The sequence below is a fragment of the Artemia franciscana genome, chromosome 8 (genome assembly GCF_032884065.1).
Source record: "Artemia franciscana chromosome 8, ASM3288406v1, whole genome shotgun sequence".
NCBI lineage: Eukaryota > Metazoa > Arthropoda > Branchiopoda > Anostraca > Artemiidae > Artemia > Artemia franciscana.
In genome coordinates, this window is record NC_088870.1 from 29732559 (window position 1) to 29747196 (window position 14638).

At 35.9% G+C, this 14638-nt stretch overlaps 1 protein-coding gene across 3 annotated transcripts in view; it reads left to right on the plus strand.

The window, feature by feature from the left end:
* The window catches only part of LOC136030259 (L-asparaginase-like), a 120711-nt gene that overhangs the window by 18767 nt on the left and 87306 nt on the right, over positions 1-14638 (plus strand). For 2 of the 3 annotated variants that reach the window (XM_065709105.1, XM_065709103.1), the window contains exon 1: positions 6095-6218. The exons of the other annotated variant lie outside the window; for it this stretch is intronic. In XM_065709105.1, coding sequence (XP_065565177.1) covers positions 6216-6218 — 3 coding nt within the window. In that variant the 5' untranslated portion in view covers positions 6095-6215. Of the gene's footprint in view, positions 1-6094; positions 6219-14638 lie in introns of those variants that run through there. 3 annotated transcript variants of the gene reach the window in all.

The window sequence follows — 14638 nt, forward strand, 5'->3', positions numbered from 1 at the left end:
TAGAAATTTTTATTTGACTTTAATCTTAGTTTTAATGTTTTAATTGGAAAAAACTACTTTGAAAGTGCTTTACATTCTATTATCACTGAGTCTGAAGGCGTTAAATATTTTATTGTTTGATAACCAAGTTCAAAACAATCGAAAGTGTTCAAAAATGTCCGTCCAACACCTTGGCATTTTTTTGTGTATTTTTTTGTAACTACTTCACTTTTTTCTTTTTTATATACTTTTTCTTTTATTAACATATTTTTTCATTGTCTATAGAAAAATGTTTGTCTCTAAACTTTACTATCATAGGCAGTGCAATACCGCTGCCTAAGTAAAGAGCGATGTGGGTACAATGTGTTATTATTGTTTATCTTTTTTCTTTTAGACCAGCGAACATCGTATAGAAGGAGTTGTCGTTGAAACTTAAAAAGTGGCTCATTCGAATTGAATTTGAAAGGGCTAGAGCTCTTTTTAATAGTCGAATGCGACTGGACGGCAACCAGACCCCCTCCCTCGTGCCCATTATTTCCCTAAACAAATCCAATCAAAATTTTGAGATAGCCATTTTGTTCAGCGTAGTTGAAAGGTCCGGAAATTATGTCTTTGAGGTTGACATCCTCCTCCCGCAGGCCTCAAAGCAAGGGTCTCTGTCTCTGTACCTGTCTCTGTACCTTTGTAGAGCCTGTCCGTCTGTTTGCATGTTTCGGTGTCTGTCTTTGTTGGTTTGTATGTGTCTGAATATGTGTTTGTGGGTAGTTTTTTTTTCTCTCTCTCTCTATCTCTCTCTCTGTACCTGTGTATCCGACCGTCTGGTTGCTTTTTCTGTGTCGGTCTTTGTGTGTTACTGTGTGCGACCCTGTATATTCTTGTGTTTTTTTGTCTTTCTTTCTCTATGCCTGTGTGTCTGACCCTCAATTTGCCTATTTCTGTGTCTGTTTATGTGTGTTTGTTTGTCTGACTTGTGTGTTTGTGTGTGTTTTTGTTTCTCTCTGTCTCTGTGTGTGTACCTGTGTGTCTAACTATCTGTTTGCCGTTTCTGTGTCTGTCTTTGGTGTTTAGGCGTCCGACCCTGTGTGTTTGTACGCGTTTTTGTCGTTCTTTCTCTATACCTGTGTGTGACTATATTTTTGCCTGTGTGTCTGACCGTCTAGTTTGCCTTTCTTTGTGTCTTTCTTTGTGTGTTTGTGTGTCTGACTCTGCGTGATTGTGTGTGTGTGTGTTTTTGTCTCTCTCTCTCTGTACTTATGAGTCTAAATGTCTGTCTGCCTGTTTCTGTGTCTGTCTTTTGTGCTTGTGGGTCCTACCCTGTGTGTTTGTGTGCATTTTTGTCTTTCTCTCTCTATGCATGTGTGTCTGACCGTCTGTTTTCCTGTTTTTGTGTCTGTTTTTGTGTATCTGACCCAGTGTGTTTGTCTTTGTTTCTCTCTCTCTCTCACTCTCTCTTCATCTCTCTCTCTCTCTCTCTCTATCTCTCTCTCTCTCTCTGTCTTTCCCCCCCCTCTCTCTCTTTCTCCCTCTCTCTCTCTCTCCCTCTCTCTCTTTCTCTCTCTCTCTCTCTCTCTCTCTCTCTCTCTCTCTCTCTCTCCCTCCCTCTCTCTCTTGAAAACTTTCTTGTCTTGTTTAAGACAAGAAAGTTTTTAAGGCATTAAGACAAGTCCTACATCTGTTATAATCTTTGAAAGCAACAATCTTTCTCCAATTTTGGTTGGAGTCTGTTTTTCTTCTACGATATAATCCATAACAATCAAATGTATTATTGTTTAAATATATGAGCTCTGAGTCACGAGGTCCTTTTAAATATCAAAATTCATTAAGATCCGATCACCCACTCGTAAGTTAAAAATACCTCAATTTTTCTAATTTTTCCTCTCCCTTCAGCCCCCAAATGGTCGAATCGGGGAAAACGACTTTATCAAGTCAATTTGTGCAGATCCCTGACATGCCTACCAATTTTCAACGTCCTAGCACGTCCAGAAGCACCAAACTCGTCAAAGCATTGAACCCCACCACCTAACTCCATCAAAGAGAGCGGATCCAGTCCGGTTATGTCAATTACTTATCTACGATACTTATAAGTGTTTTCCAAGATTTCCGGTTTCCCCCTCCAACTCCCCCCAGTGTCATAAGATCTGGTCGGGATTTGAAATAAGAGCTCTGAGACATGAGTACCTTCTAAATATCAAATTTCATTAAGATCCGGTCACCCGTTCTTAAGTTAAAAATACCTCAATTTTTCTGATTTTTCCAAATTAACAATCCCCTGTTCCCTCAAAGAGAACAGATCCGTACCAATTATGTCAATCTCGTACTCTAAGGGTTTTCCAAGATTTCTGGTTTCCAAGATTTCTGTTCCTCCCCTCCAACCCTCTATGTCCCCGTATCCGATTCAAATTTAAAGTGGAGCATCTGAGCCATAAGATTCTTCTATATATCAAGTTTCATTAAGATCCGATCACCCATTTTCTAATTTTCAGAATTACCCCCTCCCCTACTCCCCCAAGAGAGCAGATCCATTCCGGTTATGTCAATCACGTATATAGGACTTCTGCTCATTTTTCCCCAGCGACTTCTATCCCGATCCCTCCATTCTAACCGTTTTCCAAGATTTTGGGTCCCCCCTTCTAACTCCCCTCAGTGTCACCGGATCTGGTCGGGATTTAAAATAAGAGCTTCGAGACACGATATCCTTCCAAACATCACATTTCATTAAGGTCCCATCACCCGTTCGTAAGTTAAAAATACTTCATTTTTTCTATTTTTCCGAATTAACCGACCCCCACTCCCCCCCAGACGGTCAAATCGTGAAAACGACTATTTCTAATTTAATCTGGCCCGGTCCCTGATACGCCTGCCAAATTTCATCGTCCTAGCTTACCTGGAAGTGCCTAAAGTAGCAAACTCGGGACAGACAGACCGACAGTATTTGCGATCGATATATGTCACTTGGTTAATACCAAGTGCTATAAAAATATCTTAAAATGTATTCCCAGTCCCCCAATCACCATTTTTAGTCTGGTATCTAACCCCCATGAAAATGTTTTGCCAGTGCCCTTGGTACTACTACTGCTGCTAGTTTTACTATTATTCAGCTAATGGACAAAATTACTAAAACACAAACATTTAAAATGTTTCCTCTTTTTTAGCTTTAAGAAACACAATATCATTAAGACTTTCAGGAATAAATATCAGTATGTATATTAAACTTTCAATCCATATCCATTTGTTTCATTAGTCTTGGCTATAACTGTTTTGTTTTTTGTTGTTTTTTTTTACTTTTTCATTCGATATTATGAGAAATAGAAACATACACCTCGAAATAATTATACAAATTGCCTAATTAAATTACATTGAGTACAACTGGAAAGAATTGGACAAAAGGTATACAAACCAAATTTAATATGTAACACTCATCCCGTCCCGACAGAATTCCTCTGATGACTTCTCTCTTGCCGAAAACTACCCACGACTTATTCCCCTCGGGAAATTTTTCCTGACGTGTAAAATAACAATAATATTTTTTTAAATCTGGAGTGTATTTGAAAAATTCGGTTGAATACAAAAGTATCGAAACTGTTGAACGCCCAATTAAGAGAATTTATTGAAAAAGAAGTTTTATGATTTTGTAAGTGCGTTAGATGACAGAATTCATAATTAACTAGCCCGTTAGTTGAATATACAGAGCATGCATGTGAATAATGTAATCAGAACAACTTTCAAGATTTAGTCTTGAGGGGTCTCAAATATCAGCCAGCATGAAAAATGTTAAGACGGCTTTGATGGGAGCCGAAAAATTTATGCCTTAAATTTTCGCAAGTGTATTCAACAACTTCCTAATAAAGTTTCTTGGTGATAAGATGAGCAGTGTTGTAATGCATATAGGACAAACGTGAATGTCGACATTCGCTGGCGAATATCGAAAATATCTTCGATTCCTTTCTCCTTGGATTAAGTCAGTGTTGCCAGTCAACTTTTCAATTTCATGGAAGGTTTGATGGTGACAGGTTAGGTTAGATTAAGTTTGGTTTGCTTAGGTTTTTAGCCCATTTTTTACATTTATAACCAAATTCAACCTAATTTAACCTCAATTAAGCTAACATAATCAGACTTTAACTTTTACTATTGTTCAAGATTTACTTTAGAATTGACTGCATTTTCATATTATTTTGCTCCTTAAGATTTGACTTTCTCTTCCTTTTTTTATCCCCTCTCCATTACTTAATTACAGTGGCACCAACTCAAGGAAGTTTTACGGAGGAGAAGGTTGTATAAATGTACTTTTCGCATATTTGGAGGAAGGGGTATTTTTGTTTCCTTTTTCTGATAAAGATACCAAAGAATGGGTGTGTATTCCGATAAAATACCAAAAATTGGGCACTTTCCGAAATATTTGTGGGGAAAAGAAATCTAGAGGGAGGATTAATTCACCTTCCCGTGATTGGTGCCACTACTTAATTATATTTGAAATATATAATCGATCAAGAAAGAGAAAATGGGAACCTTTGAACCAGTGCTCCCTTTCCTTATCAAAATTAAATTAAAAAAAAAGTAAGGAGTGACATTAAAACTTAAAACAAGCAGAAATTACTCCATGTCTGAAAGGGGCTGTTCCCTCCTCAGCGCCCCGTTCTTTATGCTAAAGTTAGACTCTTTCTCTCAATTCTACTTTATAAAACATTGAATAAATTTAGCGTAGAGAGCGGGGTGTTGAGGAGGGAACAGCTCCTTTCATACATGGAGTAATTTCTGTTCGTTTTAAGTTTTAATGTCGCTCCTTACTTTCAGTTAATAAAACTTGTTTTTTTTTATTTAATTTCTGAACGTTTTGAATTAATGCATGTTTCAATTTCGCTCTCCTCAGATGAATAATTAAAACGAAATTTGCGTATTTTTTTTTGTTAAATGGCTTTCTCTTAGTTCTGATCAGACGATTTGAGAAAAAGGGTGGGGGAGGAGGCCTAGTTGCCCTCCAATTTTTCGGTTACTTAATAAGGCAACTAGAATTTTTAATTTTTGGTGAACGTTTTTATTAGTAAAAAATATACGTAACTTACAAATTAACTTACATAACGAACTTCTATATTCGTATAATTTTATTATGTATATGAAAGGGTTTGCCCCCTCGTTAATACCTCGCTCTTTACACTAAAGCTTTAATTTTGTCCCAATTCTTTAAGATTGAACCCTGAATCAAAGAGGCCGTAGAACAAATAGTTGAAATTACTAAAAATACTTTAGCGTAAAGAGTGAGGTATTTGGGAGGACATGAACCCCCCATATGCGTAATAATCTCTGTTCGTTTTAAGTTTTAATGCTGGTCCTTACTTTCAATGGAGAAGACTTCATATTTATTTTTTCATTCTTTTTTAAAAATAATTCTAGAAAATCCTGCGCCCCCTTAATGGAATTTCTCTTCTCCCTTGATAAATTCCTCCAAGGAAAGATCCTCCCACATAAACCCCTCAACCCAAAAAAACAAAAACAAACAAACAAATAAACACGCACCCGTGATCGGTCTTCTGGCAAAAAAATACTAAGTTCCACATTTTTGTAGATAAGAGCTTGACACTTCTACAGTATGATTCTCTGATACGTTAAATGCGATGGTGTGATTTTTGTTAAGATCTTATGACTTATGGGGGGTGTTTCCCCCCCATTTTCCAAAACATGGCAAATTTTCTCAGGGTCATAACTTTTAATGAGTAGGACGAAATTTGATGAAACTTATATATTTAAAATCAGCATAAAATTTCAATTTGTTTGATATATCTATTAATATCAAAATTCCGTTTTTCAGAGTTTCGTCTACTATTAAGCCGGGTCACTCCTTACGAACTGTTTGATTTCACGGTTTTTATGAATTTTCCCCCCAACTTCGAGCATTGTTGATGCTACTCGCTTGATTTGCAACCTTTAAAAAATGTTACCGTCTTCTTACCCTCTCCTCCTTCCTGGTATTTTTTTTCTAGCAGTATATCAAATATTTTGTGAAAATATATTTTCACAAAATATCGAATATTTTGTGACGCAAATTTACACTTAATGAAGGCACGTTGTTTCGGGGAGACAGGATGCGTAGAATTTTAAATGAAATTTTTAATTGGCCAGTGACTGAGCATGTCATTCTCATTTTCGCATCAAAGAAACTCTTCGAGTATTGAGCGTACTGGAAACAGCTGTAAAGGAATAGTCTGTTTTTTTGAATCATCGAAATCGGATTGAACGTTTGCATGGTAAAACATTTTGTTTATTGTCGCTATTGTGGTTCTTTTTGGTACACATTGGGAAACGGCGTTTGAATCTTATGGCTTTTTAAGGACCCACTGCGTTTAACTTTCTAGACAATTAGTTAATGCAGGTGAATGATGTCACAGAAAGGGTATCAAGTACCTTCCACTACGCCTTGTCTATTTCATCATAAAACTATGTGTTTGCGTCTGCGGTAGCCAACCCGGTAAAATTCTAGTTAATTGACTTCTTGCTATCTTGGAAAGGGTTTAGGTTAGGAAAATGAAACTTTCAGGGATGAATCTACAGACTATAGTATGTCCCGGGAAGGTATTTTAAAGTACCCATCTCCACTCCTCCCTCTAGAAGACCCTGAAATTTGTCTACATGACAGGTCAAATACCTATTGAAATTTTGACAAAACAACATTTTACCTGAATTTTTAGTTACTAGTTGCTTTTTCTCTGCCTTTAGTTCTGAAATTGCAATTCCTGTTATTTGAATAGAATTTTGAGTCATATCAATGTTTTTTTTTTTCAAAATTTAGGAAATGTATTTGCATATCTTTAAAACCTTATAAAATGGAATTGAGCAAAGTTTAGAAGCTGAAAACAATTTTGTTGTACTTCAATCAAACAGTTCGTGGTAACGAACCGTAGTAAGGAGCGACCCGGCTCAATAGTAAACTAAACTCTAAAAAACGGAATTTCGATACTAAAAGATATATCAAAAGAATCGGATTTTTATGCTTATTTTAAATATATAAGTTTCATCAAATTTAGTCTTTGTCATCAAAAATTACGAGCCTGAGAAAATTTGCCTTCTTTTGGAAAATAGGGGGTAACACCCCCTAAAAGTCATAGGATAAATTTCTATAGAAAAAAATTCAAGGTCCAATCTACAAAAATGTGGAATTTCGTATTTTTTGCCAGAAGACAAATCACGGGTGCGTGTTTATTTGTTTGTTTGTTTTTTGTTTTTTTTTTCCAGGGGTCATCGTATCGACCAAGTGGTCCTAGAGTGTTGCAAGAGGGCTCATTCTAACGGAAATGAAAAGTTCTAGTGCCCTTTTTAAGTGACCAAAAATTTGAGGGCACGTAGGCCCCCCTCCCATGCTCATTTTTTTCCCAAAGTTAATGGATCAAAATTTTGAGATAGCCATTTTGTTCCGCATAGTCGAAAACCATAATAACTATGTCTTTGGGGATGACTTACCCCCACATTCCCTGGGGGAGGGGCTGCAAGTTACAAACTTTGACCAATGTTTATATACAGTAATGGTTACTGGAAAGTGTACCGACGTTATCAGGGGGATTTTTTTGGTTTGGGTGTGGGGTTCAGGGGAGGAGGCTATATGGGAGGATCTTTCCTTGGAGGAATATTTCATGGGGGAGGAGAAATTCAATGAAAAGTGCGCAGGATTTTCTAGCATTACTATTAAAAAAAAAAAAAACAATGAAAATATAAACATGAAAAAGTTTTTTCAGTTGAAAGTAAGGAGAAGCATTAAAACTTAAAACGAACAGAGATTATTACGCATATAAGGGGTTCTAAAAAATACTTTAGCATAAAGAGCGAGGTATTTAGGAAGAGATAAATACTTCGCTCTTTATGCTAAAAATTTTTTAAGTAATTTCTTAAAGAATTGGAACAAAACAAGATTTAGTGTGAAGAGCGAGGTATTAACGAGGGGACCAACCCCCTCATTTATATAATCAAAAATATAAGAATATAAAAGTTTGTTACTTAAGTTAATTCTTAAGTTACGTATATTTTTTACTAATAAAAACGTTCGTTAAAAATTAAAAGATCTAGTTGCCTTTTTAAGTAACCGAAAAATTGGAGGGCAACTAGGCCTCCTTCCCCACCCCTTATTTCTCAAAATCGTCTGATCAAAATTAAAAGAAAGCCATTTAGCCAAAAAAAGAATTAATATGCAAATTTCATTTTAATAATTTATGTACGGAGAGCCAAAATCAGACATGCATTAATTCAAAAACTTTCAGAAATTAAATAAAAAAAACAAGTTTTTTGAAATGAAAGTAAGGAGCGACATTAAAACTTAAAACGAACAGAAATTACTCCGTATATGAAAGGGGCTTTTCCTCCTCGACACCCCGCTCCTTGCGCTAAAGTTTGATTCTTTCTCGCAACTCTACTTTTTAAAACAATAAAAAACTTTAGCGTAAAGAGCGGGGTGTCGAGGAGGAAAAGCCCCTTTCATATACGGAGTAATTTCTGTTCGTTTTAAGTTTTAATGTCGCTCCTTACTTTCATTTCAAAAAACTTGTTTTTTTTTATTTATTAAGCAGAAGATCTATTTTGCAAGGTTTAACTTTTATAACATACATATTTTTGAAGGTCAGGGTCCTCTAGAGGTAGAAGGAGTGGAGGTAGTTGCTTCAAAATACCTTCCCGGGAGATACTTTAGTCTGTAGATTCATCCCTGAAAGTTTCATTTTCCTAACCTAACCCCTATCCGAGATAGCAAGAAGTCAATTAACTAGAATTTTACCGCCAGCCCTAACCCTCACCCCTGTAAACTAACCTAGCTATAATAGCAACAAAGAGTAATGCGCAAGTGCCATGGCGGCCAATATTATATCTGGAAAACGTGTCGATTGGGGAATCCAAGGGCCATTCGCGTCAATGCTAAAGGGAGCTGGGGAGGGGCAATTGCTAATTTTAGAAAAATATCAACTTTCATTCAAAATACCTTTTCTGGTATTTTCATTGAAAGAAATTGAAAATACAAAAAAATTTCCACCTAGAATTTAAAAAAATAAATTTTGCCCCTATATGCCCTCTGCTAGCTCAGAAGAGCTAAACAAGATTAACTTTGCCCCAAATATTTGGAAAGGTGGTGTGATTAAATAAACCACTTGTAATTACCAACGGGCCATATTTATTGTACTCCTTCAATGAAATCTAGGAGGCTCTAGCCCTCCCTCTCCTTATACACAAGATGATCTCTGTTTCTTTAAATGGTGCCAATTCACGAAAATATTGGAAATGGGTAATGCATTTTTTTCAAAATCTAGTACGACAATTTTGTTTTCTTTTTCGATGCAAATGCCAATTAGGGCTATTTTTCATTGAAAATACCCCAAAAAAAAGTATTTTTTGAAATCGAAAATTGGCGCTACTGGTTTATCAAACAGTTCGTGGTAACGAAATATAGTAAGGAACGACCCGGCTCAATAGTAACCAAAACTCTAAAAAATGGATTATTAGAGTTGAAAAATGACTAATGGTAATTTTGATACCAAGAGCTACATCAAAAGAATCGCATTTTAATGCTGATTTTAAATATATAAGTTTCATCAAGTTTTGTTTTACCCATCACAAGTTACGAGCCTCAGAAAATTTGCCTTTTCTTCAGAAAATAGGAGGAAACACCCCTTAAAAGTGATAGAATCTTAACAAAAATCACACCATCAGATTCAGCATATCAGAGAACTCTATAGTTGAAGTTTCAAGCTCTTATCTAAACAAATGTGGAATTCTGCATTTTTTGCCACAAGACAGATAACGGATGCGTATTTATTTGTTTGTTTTTTTCCCAGGGGTTATCGTATCGACCGAGTGGTCCTAGAATGTCGTGAAAGGGCTCATTTTAACGTAAATTAAAAGTTCTAGTGCCAATTTTAAGTGATAAAAAAAATTGGAGGGCACTTAGGCCCCTCCTAGCTCATTTTCCCCCAAAGTTACAGGATCAAAATTCTGAGATAGCCATTTTATTCAGCATAGTCGAAAACCTCATAACTATGTCTTTGGGGACATACTCACTCCCCCACAATCCCCGTGGGATGGGCTGTAAGTTACAAACTTTGACCAGTGTTTACGTATAGTAATGGTTTTTGGGAACTGTACATACGTTTTCAGGGGATTTCTTTGGTTGGGGGAGGGGGTTGTCTGGGGGGAACTTTCCTTTGGAATTTATCATTGGGGAAGAGGATTTCCTTGAAGGAGTTGCTGAATTTTCTAGTATTTACAAAAAAATGAAAAACTAAATATGAAAAAGTTTTTTCAGCATTAAAAATTAAAACGAACAGAAATTATTACGCATATGAGGCGTTCACCTTTTCCCAATACCTCGCTCTTTACGCTAAAGTATTTTTAGTAATTCTAACTAGTTATTCTACGGCCTTTGTGATTCAGGGGTCATTCTTAAGGATTTGGGACAAAAATTTAAGCTTTACTATAAAGAGCGAGGTATTGACGAGGGGGCGAATACCCTCATATACGTAGTAAAAACATACAAATATAGAAGTTCGTTACGGAAGTTAATTCGTAAGTTACGTATATTTTTACTAATAAAAATGTTCGTAAAAAATTAAAAGTTCTAGTTGCCTTTTTAAGCAACCAAAAAATTGGAGGGTAACTAGGCCTCCTCCCCCTTGTTATGCCGATTTCACTTTAATTATTCGTGTGCGGAGGGCCAAAATCAAAACATGCATTAATTCAAAAACCCTCAGAAATTAAATAAAAAAACAAACAGGTTTTTTTTTAAAACTGAAAGTAAGGAGCGATATTAAAACTTAAAACGAACAGAAATTACTCCGTATATGAAAGGGACTTTTCCCTCCTCAACACCGCGCTCTTTACGCTAAAGTTTTTTACTGTTTTAAAAAGTAGAGTTGAGAGAAAGAGTCAAACTTTAGCGTAAGGAGCGGGGCGTTGAGGAGGGAACAGCCCCTTTCATATACGGAGTAATTTCTGTTCGTTTTAGGTTTTAATATTGCTCCTTACTTTCAGTTTAAAGAACTATTTTTTTTATTTAATCAGTATAAACTATAATATTGGTCTTCTATTTATCTGTCATAATGATCAAAATCCTTCAGGGATATGCTGCATCTGTACGGTATTTAATAAAATTATAGACGAAGAACTTTTTCTTATTTTAGAAAGTAGCGAAAATTCCATCATTTGGAAATGATGAATTTTACATTATTTCTAGAAAGAAAATCACAGACGCATATTCATTTTTTGTTGATTCACTTGATGCTTGAAAAAATTATGAATATTGATGTATAATTACCAATCAGCTATTATGGAAGAGAGCTGGCGGGCCATTGTATAGATGGGGGAAGGGGCTGTGCCTGATGCCTCAATAAGTGCATTTATACGCCCAAATTTTTTTAACTTTCTCTGAGCCTTCAGATAGACATAGAAGAGGATCACGGGTGGGGGGAGGGAGGTGTAAGTTAATCCTTAAACTTCCTACATTTGTATTAACCCTGATCATAGGTAGGCCTACTACTGGGTAATACCTCTCTTCCTATAGCAGAAAATGTTTTCTCTATTTAACATAAAGATTACATTTACAGGCTATGCTTGACGACAGAAAAGGTGGAGAGGTGGGGGGAATCTTGGGCACTGTCAGGCATTTCCCAGGAGGGGGAGGGAGGGCCGTGTCATGGATTTTTTAGGGGGGTACAACAAACTTTAAAAAGTGTTTCGAAAATTTGTTTATATGCATGTTTTGGTACTTATGTGCAATAGTAACCACACCCAAGAAGTAAAATTTAATGAAATATATTAAAATATGATGAAAATATAGTACTTTAGTAACACAATTATGGAAACTACAAAAGAGAATTATGGAAAGCAGGCCGCCCAGAACGCATTATTTTAAATACCTAACGTAACCAAATCTGTATATTAAATATTTAATTAAAAGATTCCTGCATAGTAGTTTATCTTACTCAGACTAAGTTAAATATCTCCGAGTGCACACAGAGAAACCAGTTTTACAACAGATGAAGAACAACAGTGTTTTGTTAAAACCCTTTGAATAAAAAAAATGATTAGATTGAATATCACAGAATAAAAAAAGAAGCAGACTGGATGTCACAGAACGGGGAGTTTTGCGGTTATATCTAGCACAACTAAAGATGAAGGTACATTTTAATTAAATATTTTATATATAGAGGATATTAGATTAGGTTAGGTTCTCTTAAGATTATAAAGTCATGTTGTGTCCATTGACGCACTGTTTTGTTGTGGGCAACAACTCCTTATCCTAGAAAAATATAATTGCGTCATTTTCAGTCTTTCGCAAATCCCAAATCTTCATTTCACAATCCATATTCAGACACTATCTTCTATCACTGTGCGTTGCAAACTAAATTGAGTTTTGTCTTTGTTGCTATGAAACCGGATTTTCTCATAAAGTGTACCTGCATCGTAGTTTGTTTCACAAATCCCAAATCTCCATTTCAAATCCATGTTCAGACACTATCTTCTATCACTACGCGTAGCAAACTAAATTGGGTTTTGTCTGTGTGGCTATGAAACCGAATTTTCTCATAAAATCTACCTGCATCGTAGTTTTTTTCACGAAAGAACCTAACTTCACTTATTAAGTGTGTTCTGAATAATACACAAGTACCAGAAGATATGTTACTGATGTTTAATTTTAATTGTATTTCGACTGTTATCATATTACAATATTAAATGAAAACAATAATAGTTAAAAGTGTACCAATTGACTATTTGAATAAATACAACACATGAAAATATACTATTTTATTTTTAACACTACAAATGGGGGGTTTTCTAAATAAAATAAATTAGAATGGATCGTTTTCCTATACTATGAGTGTATATAAAGAAATTAAAGTTGGATGGAATCTCTTTTTCGAATGACCGACTTTATATTACAATCAATTAGTTGATGAACCAATCAATTCTCATTTTCTTTTTCGAAAACTGTTAATTGTGGTTGGAACAAAATTCCATAGTAAGATTTAATCTCCACATTTTTGTCAAGCTCCGGGAACATGGTAGAAACTTAGGTGCAGGGGCTCCACCGGAACGAACAAAATTTTTAAAGTGGTCTACGAGAAAAAAAAAGTTTGGGAACCTCTGGTTTAGCGCTTTTGTCTTATGGCTGGAGGGGATGTTGAAATGCTTACTAGACCTTTCAAAATTTGTTACAAAATGGGTACCTTTGATCCGTTATCACGAGATGGAAGCGGGTGAGTAGCAGGAAAGGGCACTGGAAGAAGAATGGCTGCCCTCCAAACCCTTTCTTCTATGAAAAAGAAAACCAGGACTTGCGATTGCGAGTCGAAATAGCCCCTTCCCAAGTTTCTACCATCACCACTCCCGTACGGAGTAACACTAAAGTTTTTAGTACTTTCAAAAGCTTCTTATTCCAAGGAACCGCCCCTTATGTTTCAGGATCAGGAGTCGTTCAGCCCCTTTTATATGCGGAAAAATTTCTGCTCGTTTTAAGTTTTAATGTTGTTTCTTACTTTCAGTTGAAAAAAAAAACTTTCTTTTCATTTAATTTCTGATCTTTTTTCAAATAAGACCACAACCCCCCCCCCCCCCCATCGTGTAAAATGTATCCTAATAAGCTCCTCCAGAAACTTTCCTCCCCACGTAAATCACTCCTCGCGGGAAATCCTCCCTGCGAAAATTCCTTTTCCCCCAGAAAAATTCTGTATAATTAATAAATTTGTATAATTAAAATTGTATAATTAATTTTACAGAATATAAAATTCTGTAAAAATTCTGTATAATAAAATTCCCCAATAAAAATGCTATATGCTAGCACTGGGAAATTGCATAACTTAGTGCTTACAGCATTTTCTACAATGACCATGGGGGGGGGGGCATGTAATCCCCAAAGGAATAGTTACCCGACCTTTCAACTACGCTGAATCAGGTGGTCATCTAAAAATTTTTATGAGATTACTTTGGGGAAAGGGGGGCGTGTATCTTTATGGCCACTTAAAAAGGACTCTGAACTTTTTACTTCTGATTAAGTGATCTTCCATCAAGATGATCAAGTGGTCATCTGATCTTCCGATATTCTAGGATCAATTTGTATGTACGATTACTTGGCTAGATGCCTCCAACCTTTTTGACCACTTAAAAATGACACTAGATTGGTTCGATACGATTCCCCTCTAGAACCAAAGTTGTGTAATTTACAGCCCTTTTCCCAGGTATTATGGAGAGCCATGTCATGTCAAAAGCATAGCTATTGGATCGTTCAACTAAGTTACACAAAATGACTTTCGGAAAAGGGGGCTTAGGCAGCTAGCTGCCCTCAAATCTTTTCAGTCACTTAAAAATGGCAATAGAACATTTAATTTCCTTTCGAATGACCTCTCTGCAGATATATTGATGGACCATTACAGATCTGTTGATGTACCAGATCTATTGATGGACCATTAGTTCAATACAATAAGCCCTGGGGAAAAATTACAAAAATTAATACGCATCCGTTGTCTTTTTTCTGGCAAAAATAACATAATCCCACATTTTTGTAGCTAGGAACTTGAAACATCTACTGAAGTATCGTCTTATATGCTAAATTTGATAGTGTGATTTTCATCAAGATTCCTTGATTTTTAGGGATGTTGCCCTGTCCCTTTTCGAAAATCAGGCAAATTTTGTCAGGCTCGTA